The following is a 12,935-nucleotide window of genomic DNA, read 5'->3' on the forward strand; positions in this document are numbered from 1 at the left end:
TTTTTTTTTTACAAATAAACATAAATCCACCATTGTTTCAGGGGAACCCAGCGCACCCAAACTGGAAGGTCAGATGGGCGAAGATGGAAACTCCATTAAAGTGAATGTTATCAAGCAGGATGATGGTGGCTCCCCAATTAGACATTATCTGATCAAATATAAAGCTGTAAGTATGATTGACGCTCAAGCCTGATTTGTATTTAGCCTGTTCAGTACTCAGACTTCACTATGTAGGCAGACAACCCTGAAGCTAAGATCTTGTAGGTAGGCCAGTACAGAAATACACGCTAAGCAGCAGTGGTGGAATTGTATAGCGTATGAGACATGACATGCACACAAGCAACATACAAAATCTTTGTCTCATTTTCTTTCCTTTCATTTTGACTATGAAAGATTATTTCTTCATGCTGTCTTCTGTAGAATGGTGAGCATATGGTAATTATGTGCACTTAGTACTATTTCATTTCATATACTTCTGAGATGGGATTGCCAGCAACAACTCAGATAGCTGGGGTCCAGAGGTTCATAATGTAGAGCATTGCGCACCTTCAGACATGTATCTAACCATAACTTTCTGTTGGTCATTAAAACTGCCATATTTGACTGAGTAATGGGTGCTTCAGTACCAAATTATTCTGCAGATTATTGAATAAGACATTCAATGTCATCAGTATACACACAGATAAAGTGAGAAATGCTATTGGAAGCAGTTCCCCTTCAGGCCTAACTTAATCAGCTGTAATTGTAGATTCCCCATAATTGCAGAATGCATGATTCTCTGAGCAAAACATCTAGCCCTAGTCTTGGGAAGGAACATCGACGTGATGAGCAGCTAATATTGTAAGCTGAACGTGGCCTTTATTTTATGTTAGGTGGTATTTGATGTTTTTTTCCTACAAAAGAACACCCAGTCAGAGAGATTGCTTAGCACATTCTTGAGGAATAGGACCTGGAGAGAGGGTCAGTGAGAACATGAAGCTCTTTGGGGCAGCAGAAAGAATTGCCAGAAGTTATTGAGACTTTTTTCTGCTGTCTGCACACTTTCTCAGGCGCAATACACTTGGGGGCTGTTCAGCTGTACCAGTGTGTTTGAGCTGAAATACGGAAGCTTTCCAGCTATTAAGAAAGCAGGGCACTTTCTCAGTGACTGCATCTGGCAGATGTGGTGCTGAACTAATTCTGTATCGGCTATTAGTAATCTTTTCTTTAGATGCTACAAAAGAACAATCCTTAGAGTCAAGTCACAGAGCAAACTTTGCACTGCAGTCTAGAAATCCCAAGAGTATTCATTACCACCATCATTTTGTGCATTTTAGCTTACTTAGAGCTTCTTAGAATGGGAAGAGTCTTTGTAATGTCAAAAGGACAATCTAGTATCACAGAACCATAAATTCCAGCAGAGACGGAAAAAGCTGTTAGCACACTCCAGTCCCAGAAAACTGACTAGGACTGTCTCAAGTTACCTTGGCAGTGGGTTTTTCAAATTCGTCTGGGTGAAATGTACATCTGAATTCCCTGAAACTGGAGTAGGAATTATCAAAGTTACTAGCTGTATGCACCTTTTAAAATCTCTCTTAAATGATGCAGAATAGAATGGTAGTGGTAAGCTAGGCCAGACCCATGTGAAGAGGTAAATCTCTGTCTCTCAGATGATTTAAATTTGACATACTAAGACATGGAAGAATACTCTTAAAGTGCCTTGCGGGGCAAACATACAGAAGTTGCTGCATTTACCCTCTGAAATGAAAGCAGTCTAGTGATGTGGCAAAGATGAAAGGAAGAACTGAGGGATTTTCTTCACGTGTGGTAGCAGTGCAGAAAACAGGATTCAGAGCAGGAAAGGAGCTGCTTCGGTTTCTCTTGCCCTTTCCACTTAGAGCCAACAGCGCACGATGTTTTGCACCCTGAATTAGCTGAGGAGCATGTGCTTGTGTAGAAACCTCCCCGCTTTTCCAGTTGTTAGTTAGCCATTACAGTGTTCTCAAAGCTGGCTACTAATGTTGTGCTGTGTGTTTTGCATCCCTGCCTGTCATCTCACTGCTCTACAGAAGCATTCCTCAGAATGGAAACCAGAGATCAGACTTCCATCTGGCAGTGACCATGTCATGCTGAAGTCCCTGGACTGGAATGCGGAGTATGAAGTTTATGTGATAGCTGAAAACCAGCAAGGGAAGTCCAAACCAGCTCACTATGCTTTCCGAACTTCTGCTCAGCCTACTGTCATCCCAGGTACAGCAGTCATAAGCTCTACCATTGTTTTCTGCTTCCAATTAATGCAACAGTGCTGCATCCTTTAATGTGCCTGAGTAACCCTGACAACTTGCTTGCTTAAAGCCATTATCACAATTGGTTACCCATCCAAAGCTTAGTTTTTGCCACGTACATACCTGTACTGTAGTCTATGTTACAGTATGTACAGCATTAGCAGTACACTGTTAGGAATGCTACATGACAAACCGTCATCTGACTACAGGGAATGTTGGCTTTTTGTATCAGGGTAACAGGATTGTCAGATGAGAAAAAAAGTGGATAGAAAATGCTTTCTGAAACCAGAAAGTAGGATACCTATTTTAAACTAAAGCGAAAGAGACAGTTCAGATCTCTGGGATGATGCTTTTCACAATGCAGATTTCCCTTCCAAATCTGCTTTGGGCTTGCTTACTGCTCGTTTGTCCATCCAGCTCAGCCTTTGGAGAAATAAAGGCATAAGGAGTTTGCTAGCGGTTGGAAAGGGAGGGGGTTAAAATCTTTCTCTGAAGGGTTTTTTTTATTAAATGAAATGGAGATCCAATTACAGTCATTTTAAAACAGCACTGTTCTAACATTGGGTAGGGGATTAGGAAAAATTAACTAAATAGCATTAGAATGCTGCTGGAAACTCTTGTTTCAGACAGACTATACTTATTAGCGTGCTTAAAAAGTGAGGTAGAAGCACAAATGCTACGAAAAACAAGCAGACCCTACTAGCTGAGATGCTAGGAATTTAGCAGTTCACTGGAAGGTGTTGAAAGAACAGTTAGTATTTCTTTTCTACACAGGTAGTAGTAGTGCATATTAAAAAATGGGGGTGGAGGGGAAACCAAACAAACAAAACCTCAAGGACGAAATTGCTGGACTACCTGTAAATTAAAGTTCTGGTGTGTTATAGGCAGATAGATGAACTTGAAAGCTGATGAGTCAGTCAAGATAAGTCCTCACTGCACAGCCAGAGTTAAGCATATTCATGCCAGGATTGGTGCTGATAGTCTATATTGGAGGGAGTGATTTGATTTCATTCTGTCTTCTAGATTATTAACTTAGTCTCATGTTTTTCTTCAGAACAACTAGAGAGTTTTCTTCAGTCTTTCCTTTGCACTGAGAATTCAATCCTTGCTCTGCCCCCACTGCGCCCACTCTCTTTCTGTCTGAAGGAAACAGCTGAGACCTTGTGCAGTTTGCATGCTGAAGCTCCACTTGATTAAGCCAGATAATGTTGTTAAGCATACAAATGAGTGACCTAGCTGGTTGGGGCTTGAAAAATGTGTATGGTAGGGAGGAGGAGGGAAATGGGGCAAAAGAGAGGTTAGGATGTGTGTTTGAACAAGGCTATAGTTTTGGGTGGAAGGACCCTCAGTAACTCATTAAGCAATTTACTCTGATTCTCATTTTCAACAGCTCTAATACTTACTACCCTCGCATATTTGAAGGACAACTGTGACTGATGTGGCAGGATAAAGTGAGGGCAATTTGGCAAAGAGTGCCTTAAGGTCAGTTCAGAGCTGAACATTCAAATGCGGTAGGCTGGAAACAGCAGAAAGTGGTTCCTTTGCACTGTGATGTATCTCCCCAGGGAAAGTTACAAGTACTGATCAGTCTTTTTGTTCCTCTGCAGTCCTTTCTGTGCAACCATTGTTGCCTTCCTGTGGTGATACTCTCTTTTAGCCTGTTACATGCCCAATTGGGCAACAAAGCTACCTGGGACAGCTGGGATGTCTTGCACAGGTGTATTAGCAAATTTTGAGAACGCTGTAGTCTTCGGAATACACAGCGTTCATGCTGTAGTCCCTGGCCATGGGAGGAGAAAGGAGCGCAGATGCCGCTGAGCCCTTTAAATCCAACAGTAACATGGGCAGGGACCCTCTAAAAAATGGGGGGTGGGGAGGAAGCCCAGTTTGTTATCACAGGTGTAACTTCTTTGGCCTCTCTGAAATTATTTCTCACTTAGTCTGGTGTGAAGCATAGGAGGAACCAGATTTTAGGCTGCCACTCAAATGTTGTACGTGGAAATGTTGGAAGCACTTTGAAAAGCAGTTGTTTTGGAGTGCAAATTTGCTGCAGGATTGACCCAACAGATGGATGCAGCTGGTTCTTAGAAAGAATGTGCTCTGTTCAGGGGCAAGTAGAGCACTGTGCGGTGAAATGATTAATGCTGGCTATGCTGGATTTGTGACTCTGTTTCTCTAGGTATTTTTCATTTTATAGAGGACTTTGGTTTCTGTTAGGCCTTCCAAGGTGTTTCCAGACCCTTTGGTTCCCAGAGCTGATCCCCAAACTAATAACATTGGGGAAAATATTTCCAGAGGGCAGGCTAGATTTTTCTGACATGCAGTCCACAGGCCTCTACTGCAATGAGGGCAAGTATGACAAATTGCAGTAGAGAAGAGGCTCTGTGTGTTACTTTCCTTTAGCATCTCTTGTTGGTTTTATGGCGTTTAGCTTTTACATTTTGATTTCAAAATGAGCTACGTAGGAGAAGTCAGAGCCAATGCCTCTAACATGGCATTAGTCTGCTTGACAGTAATAGCAATTTCCTGCAGACAAAATGTATATTTATTATGTAGAGTCCTTTGTTACTGTCATCTGTACAGTGTCCTTAAAGTGGTTGGAAGGATAAGGGTATTATTTTCAGTAATAATAATAATAATAATAATTGCATTAGAGTAGTTTACAAGCATCTGGAAGGGTAAATGGAAAAGTCAGTCCTGTATTCTTAAGAACTTCTTGCTTCTCCAGGATTTTAGTCACCTGGATCTATTATCCAAGTCCTTCGCACAACAGGCTTTGGGGGAAAGACTTGGACAGGCAGGTGGATTGTCTGCTACACAAAAGCTTTTCTTTATTTTGTTCTATATGTAAAAGGCAGTGTTGTCCTTTCAAATACCAGATAACCATTTTCTTGTGTTTCTCGCTGAGCCTTCTGTTCCATCATTTTTAATCTCATTTGCTTGCAAACCCCATAAACCCTGACTTGGACCCTGCTCTGCAGCTTTGGACATTGCTGAGCTTCTGAACCGGCCCTTTTGTCGGTGTGAATGTGCTAATGCTCTTCTTTAACCTTTAGCCATTTTAATTTACAAAATTAAATAAACCTTTGATTCTTATGTTTTCTATATTTATGACCTAATTTTTTTTATCTATTTTTCTCTCTTTCTCTCTTTCTTTCTTTTTCTTCCTCGTCCTTTCTTCCCTTCCCTCTCCCTTCTTCCCCTTACTCCTTTCCTATGTCTGTCGTCATACATGTCACCTTGGATCTCACGGGGAAACATCCACGCTTGCCACATGCACCAAATTTGTTTTTAAACAACCATATTTTCCCCTCCTGGGAACCATTGTCTGGCACCTGCAGCGACCTTGGGAAGTCCATCAACGTCGTCCTCCTTTGTTTCATTGCTTCTTTCTGCAGTGACTCTGCTTTTGCTCTGTTAGAAACTTAAGATAAAATAAAGCAATATTTGCTTGAAAAGGCCTGGGTCCCACCAAGGCGTGAAAGTAGATAACTTTGCTTCAGAGGATCGTGTCAGTTCATAAACAAAACAAACGCAGAACATTTGAAAAAGAAAAAAAGTTTAATTTGAAAGAGTCAGTATTTTGTAACAAGAAAAAAAGGTTTAAGCCAAGTTTTTTCTCTTTAACATTTTTTTGTTATTTGTAATGAATTTGCCCTTTTTAATGGATGTAAAGAAAGATTTTGTTGTTGTTGTTTGCTTGCTGTTTTTCATCAAAGGAAGGTACAACACTGAAAGCATTTTAAGATACTGCTTTTTACTGATTTCTTTGCACATCTGGTGCTGATCACCGCTGTATTGTGCAAAAGGTTTCTAAAGCCCTATTCACAAATCTAAACCCACAGACTATAAAAAGAGAAAGAAGATTTGTCAGAGATGATCCTACTGGTGGCCCAAATGTCTCTGTGGGCTTTTGCATGTGGATTCAAATTCATGGCCATTAGAAGGTTTTCCTCATATGGTGGTCTGAATATAAACATCTTGTGGAAATTACACTGAAGAGATTTCTTTCTTTCTTCTTTATGTGGTTGAATCCTTGCTACTTCATTGGCCCCTTGTGTGCAGTCATGTATCTCATGAGCCATAGTGGATCTGGGGCATAATACAGCCCATGAGCATACAAATTTGCAATGGATACTTGTCTAAGATTTTCTGGTTTTCCACTACTGTATTATCAACTTCATAGAGAGATCCCTTTTCTTGCCATTTTAACAGAAAAGATTAGCTTGAATCAAGTTACCTGCCCAGCTAAATTATTATTATTATTATTATTATTACTGATCCTTAATAATATTCCTGGTTAACTATGCATGTGACACTACCAGACAGGATTGATCCATGGTGTAAATTGGTGCCATATAATGCATCTTTGTTACCAAGTTCTGTGTATTGCATTTCGCTGAACAAATTTCAGTTGACTTTTTTCTTTTCTCTTGTTCGTACTTAAAAAAGCCCCACACCACAATAAAACCAACCCACAACAACAAAAAACCCTGTGCCCCTCATGAATTGCCTTTGTGATGGGAAACCTATTTGGCTATGATGCTGCTCTAAAAATGGGTGTGTCTCTCCCTCTAGGTCTCTCTTTCTCTGTGAGTGGGCCTGAGGTTGCCAAGGATGAAATTGTTGACATAGTTGTTGAACTGTCTGTACAGAATGTCTCAAATACTATCCATTGTGTGGAATGGGATTAATCTTTCTAACAAATTTCTAATACAGACAAACAAAAACCCCTGCCATCAGTCTTGTCTAACTATGCGTTTTATGCTCTGCACTTAAGTCTCTACTGTGTTTATTCAGACCTTGTTCATTATGGTTGTGACCAGCTTTTCTATCTAAATTATAAATGAAAACTTTGTGCAGGTGTTGCACACAAAAGCATGTGGATTTCTTTTAAAAACCCCTCACGTCCAGTGTTTTAGAGTATAGAAAATTTGTTAGATCTTTTGAGCTTACACCTTAGTGTTACTGAAGTACAGCGAGAGTAATCATAACACTAAAAAGTTGTGTGACTTTCCCCTATAGCTGACTTTATTAACTTCAGCTGTAGATCTGATATCAGCTTGTTTTGTGGGTTTCCCCTTATCCACAGATGGAGGTTACTAGCTGAGGTTGAGCTATATCTCACCCAACTCATATGTTATTAAAATTATCTTGCCTAAACTATAACTTTACAGAGTGTTGCACGGAGAAGAGAGCGGCACCTTTGGAGGCTGGTCTTCCTATCAAGGAGAGGTGCCTTAAGGCAGTGGAGATGCATTATGCTCTGAGGGGCCTCGTCCCTGTGGTGACTAGGCAAAGCCCAGACAAGTAGATGAGAGATCGTTTACATGGCTGAAGCTACTTGAAATGAATCCCATACTCGATGGCAAACAGGAATCCAATCAACATGGAATATATACAAAAAGAGCTTCTGTCCCCATGTTTGTAAAAATAAGGAGCATAACTGATATTTTTACCACCAGTTTATGCAGATACGTAACATGTCAGATACTAGATATACATCAGATCCTTGATGTCTGACAGTAAATGCTAGACAAGGTCCCAGGCCTTATTCTTGATGTAAGTAAGATTAAAGTTTGCAGAAAAGCAAGCTCTCCTGTGCTCAAAGATGAGACATAGATTCAGACCTGGAACCAGAAGCAGTTCAGACACTCAGATTTTCAGCGCATACATGCAGCCTTGCAAGCACATGTTCTATGTGAAAAAGTCATACCTACAGAAGGCTGAAACCTCAACCCTTAGAAAAGATGTTTCTCTGTGTGTGTGTGATGAACTGCAGAGCCTTGCAGGATCTCACATGGCCCATGGGATTCCAGCAGCTGTACCCCCAGTTTGTTGTTAAATCTCTATGTATTTTCAAAGGCATTTGTCAAAGCATTACTTTGGCTGCCTTCATTTTACAGGAAGGCCTTATTTGATAACGTTCTGCTCCACCAGGATCAGGTGCAATTGTTCACACCTCCTAGTGTGAGCAGCCAGTGGCATTGAGGTGTGTGCATTGCAGTAGTGTAGAAGGGCAGCTGTGGCAGAGGTCAGACTGCAGATCAGGTGTTCAGATTTACAGTCTTCTTTACTCCTGAAAAGAGGATCTTTGTGTGACTCACTCTTTCCTTACATTTTTTCCTTTTTGTATGCTCATATTCCCCTTTTCGTCCTCGGAAAGGGAGTCAATCTTAGGAAAATAACAGAGCTTGAAGCCAGGAGCAGACCACTGAAGCCACAGTGTTGGTGACAATCTAAAAGGAGTTCAGTAGTAGTTTTGGGAAATATCCATTGCCCTCTTGTCTTGGAAGGAATGCTCCACAGACTGCTGCATATTTCTGCTACCTAGTAGCGAAGTTGAAAGCAAGCATAAATTGTCAAGCCTAAATCTGTGTGGAAACAGCAGCAGTTGTCACTTGGAATAGAAGGTTGCTCGCATGTTGCTTTTCTCCACTATAAATTGTGCAGAGTGTCTGAGAAAATGAGGTCTGTAAAATGCAGCACCCCTTGTTTGAAGGATACTTTTAAGTGTTTGCAAATTAAAGCTGTTAGCATCCACTGAGAAAAAATAGCTTTTCTCCTGGTTTTTTTTTCCTTCTGATGCATGAAATCAATTTTTATTTATTTTGTTTGTTCTTCTCTTTTTTGCCAAATATTGTAGGACCTTTGAAATGCCTGGAATTATATCTGCTTCTCTCCATTCCTTTTTTGTCTCTTTGTCTGCCTGTGCCTGAACATTCTTTGCATACTCTAGCTGAGACCCCACTAGGAAGACACATCTGGGTGGTTCTGCTCTCTCTGACAGGGCAGATGTCTGTACAGAATTGCAGAAAGTAAAATTAATGGGTAATTTTATCGTACATTGTAAAATAAGGGTGATTAGAAAGGTCAGTCTTGCAGGAAGCTCATTTTCCATTGAAAAAAATAATTTGTAATTAATAAATTCTTCACTTCTTTAGAATTAAGGACTCAAGAAATTTTTTAACATTTTGTGTTTGCTTATTTAACCTGTGGAAGTGTTATTCCTCTTAGTCCTGAGAATAGCAAAAGGGAATCACTGGAAAGCTTCTCATCAGGTTGAATGTGCTCGGGATCAGGTCAGAAATGTCCACCATCTATTTACACAGTAGCACTAACTGGTGATACACATGTAATCTTGTCCATGCACTGTTAGCAGCTGGTGCTCAACAACCTAACTGTATTTATACATTTATTTTGTACACGGAATGGTTTTAGGCCCCAGCAAACTCATTAGGGATCTTAAGTATCTGAATATTAGTTTGATTTAATACAGTATAAATTTAGCTATAGGATGGAGTGAATAGTTCTTAAAGTATTTGTAGATCAATTTAATTTAATCAAATGTGCCAGTCTGTGAAACTGAATAATATACTACATGCTTCCTGCGTTTTGTAACAACAGAAAAATTCCTTTACAAAATATATACAGAAAAAAGAAATGCAGCACCAACAGCCTCCAAGTTCATGGGGTCTTTAAGGATTCTTATATTATTCTTCCTTATTGCTAGTCTGTGAAAGATTTGGAATATCAATTCATGTCATGAATTAGAATTTATAAAAGCAGAACTAGTGGAAGAGATTTGAAAGTTACTGAAAATTGCAGGGCTTTCTTGCTAGCCTAGGAAAAAAACATTGCAGGCAATTACCTTGGCCCAGTTTCATTGTCTGAAACATAAAATCTGAGAATAGCTCAAAAACAAGGGCATTCCTCTGCAGATTTGCCCTTATTCTCCCGATCGCCATACTCTTCTTCCTGGCAGCCCTTCCTGTTGTAGCTGCTCATGCTCCCTGGGGCGGAAGGGCAGAACAGGAAAGATGATTGTTTGGGAGGGAGGGAGAAATATGGAGGGGAGACTTACACCTATTCAGTAGCTCTCCTTTGGGTGTTGAGAGGGAAAAGAGTTATTTTTCAGCTATCATAGCAGAAATTGGATCCTTGGGAACAGTAGCGCTTGGTGGTTTTTATAACCTTGTGCAGTGGGTTCCAAAATTTCAGGGCCAGTTAGTCTACTACCAGGTTAGAGCAGTTCTTGTGGACTGCTGTCCGGCAGCACTTCATGTTGAAGTTTTTTTGACAGCACAGTCACTCAATGGAACTTGGGTGCTCTTTGCAATTTTGTGGGTCAGCTGCAGATCATTTTCTGTGGCTGCAAGGCCACAGCAGTCTGGGTTAGAACTGCATCTTCATGCTAATTAATTTTGAGTTTCCTCAGAAGTTTATTTTGTAGTTATACAGGAGCCCTCCCAGTGTAGCAGTATAAATAGTTTATGCCCTTGCTTCCTAAACATAAAAGAGGACCCTGAGACAGAAAGGAATGATAGCGGGGCACATCTTTGCTACAAACTGTTGGTTATATTGGCTTCAGCAAACCTCTGGTAGTTGTAGTGGCTGAAACTTTACTGTTTCACGGGTGCTTGGGGTCACAGAGAAAATCAGGGGCAGAAGAGAGAATTGATGCTAGGTTTGAATGTCTTTATTTGTTGTGTTAGTCATAAAACCATCCTTTCTCTATTATAGCTGATCTTTTCTAATCTTTCATGTGAGAAGAGCCTTGCAGGTTATCTGATAATGTGCCTGTGGCTTGGACAAGTTTCATAAAACCTGGGATACCTGCAACAGTTTTCAGATTTTCTGTCTGTGAACATTTAGATTTTTGTTCGTTACATTTGTAAGTGTTTTCAGTGCCTCACAAGAAGCTGATGGAAGCTACATAAAAGCAAAATTTAGACAGACTGTAGATCAAATCATGGAGCCATCACCAGGCCTTTGAGTAGAAGTCGGGCACTTTCTCCATTGTACACATTGCAATTGGCAAGATCAGTCATTTTGTGGGGCCTGGTGCTTCCTGGGGTTTGGGTTTTTTTGCAGAGCAGAGCGTCTGCTGTCCCAATGGATCCTAGTGCTTGCCAAGGGCTATTGGAGAACTAATACTCTGCTTCCCAAGCACTAGTCACAGAAACGCACAGACATGCACACACAAACATATGAGAACCCGCCATTGTCATTTTAAGTGGAACGGCAAACGTTGCTTGGAACAGGAACCATCTTTTTTCTTTCATATTTGCTTTATGTTACTAATCCTAAGTAGAGAGGTGAGTATTCAGACAGGCTTTTCTGCAGTAGTGCTAAATAATCTGCATAAAATCCCTGATTAGAAAGTAAAGCAGATTTCTAGTCAACCAAGTCGGGTGGAGAAAGATATGACATTCTGCTCTCATTTGGGGATTTCTGTTAAAATATCGTACGTTATTCCTAGCCTAAGCTCATTCACCTTCTGTTTCCAGCTTTTGAATCTTGTATCTTTGCTCAAATAAAGTGCCTTTATTGCATGCACTATTCTGCTGCAGATAGGACTACAATGACCTAATTCATCCCTGCGCATTTCTTTTTTGAAGTTATATTGACTGAGTTTCCCAAGTAATTTTTGTTTAATTCTTCAACCACAGTTGTGATATTTCCCTGAATTGTCTTCTTCCTCAGCATCTTTTCTGAACAGCTTTCCCACGTTAGTCATACCGATGCCAAAGACAGAGGTATTCTTTCATTTCCAGCTCCTTGTATCCCTATTTATGCATGTGCCTTGATATTGCCAGAAGTGAAACAGTAACAGGCTGGCCCAGGATCCTGTGGGAATGCCAGAACCTTTTGATCTCCAATGGCACAGCAAACTGACTCCTGCACGGGGAAGAAATTAGTTCCTTCCTTACTATTCATGTAAAGCAGCTTCCCCAAGTCCAGTACCATGTGTAAACACTAAGGGGCTTGAAAACAGCCACTGCTGCAATGCCTGCTGAGGATCCAGAAGCTTTGGCTGTGCCCTAGGGGCAGAGGCTGTGATTGTCCTAACAAGTTTGCAGTTTATGCAGTTCTTGCAGTTCACATGAGTCATGTGCAGTGGTTCACAGACAAGGTGTGGGCAATGTGTAAGGCTATTGATACTGACAGGTCTTGTAAAAGTTGGAGGAGAGAGGAAGCAAAGAGTAGGACTCTAATTTGAATGGAATTTTCCGGAAGATGTCTTCTAGCACATGAGAAAATTCCATCTGTCCCAGAACAAAATATTTTGTCTCACTCCAGGTCTGGTGACTGAGATGAGGTATATTTTGGAGGCACAACAAGGAACTATTTTATTTAATTCACTGTCTGTGATGCTTTCCTTAGTGCACCTTTACTAGCCTGCTAAGGAGCTAATTCCCAGAAAGATGATGTAGATGAGAAGAAAAGTTTGACACATCTTTAGCTTTTTCTTCAGGAGCTGGTGTGAACAGGAATATGTTAATTACAGAATAATCCATGCAAAAATTCTGAATACGTTAGAAGAGGGAAAATACATGACCTCCTTGCTCCCTGCATGCATCGGAGAATGATTAATTTAATTATGCAGCTTGCTGCAAGGTGTTGGCAGGGATTTGGTCTGTGGCACAAACGTTCTGCTGAGCATTTAATGGACTTGGGATGTAAGTGTCAGTCAGGTGCCTCAGAGTGACTTTTAGATACAGTCAAATGCAGAAAGAAACTTTCCTGTTGGAGTCTGGATTCCTTAATACATATCAGGGTCACAAAATGAAACAACACCTATCTGCCTCTTGCTAAGGATGTTCTACCTCCTATTTTGAAGTAATAAAATGTATGGCAGAGGGTATGGCTCGCTGTCTGTGGAAATGA

The 12,935-nt window shown here is 40.6% G+C and overlaps 1 protein-coding gene across 1 annotated transcript in view; it reads left to right on the forward strand.

The window, feature by feature from the left end:
* Positions 1-12,935, forward strand: part of NCAM1 (neural cell adhesion molecule 1) — a 64,529-nt gene that overhangs the window by 43,199 nt on the left and 8,395 nt on the right. The window contains exons 14-15 of the mRNA XM_010575105.1: positions 42-166; positions 2,049-2,229. Of these exons, the coding sequence (XP_010573407.1) occupies positions 42-166; positions 2,049-2,229 (306 nt within the window). The remainder of the gene's footprint in view (positions 1-41; positions 167-2,048; positions 2,230-12,935) is intronic.

The sequence above is a fragment of the Haliaeetus leucocephalus genome, unplaced genomic scaffold (assembly GCF_000737465.1).
Source record: "Haliaeetus leucocephalus isolate CR32 unplaced genomic scaffold, Haliaeetus_leucocephalus-4.0 Scaffold450, whole genome shotgun sequence".
Classification (NCBI taxonomy): Eukaryota; Metazoa; Chordata; class Aves; order Accipitriformes; family Accipitridae; genus Haliaeetus; species Haliaeetus leucocephalus.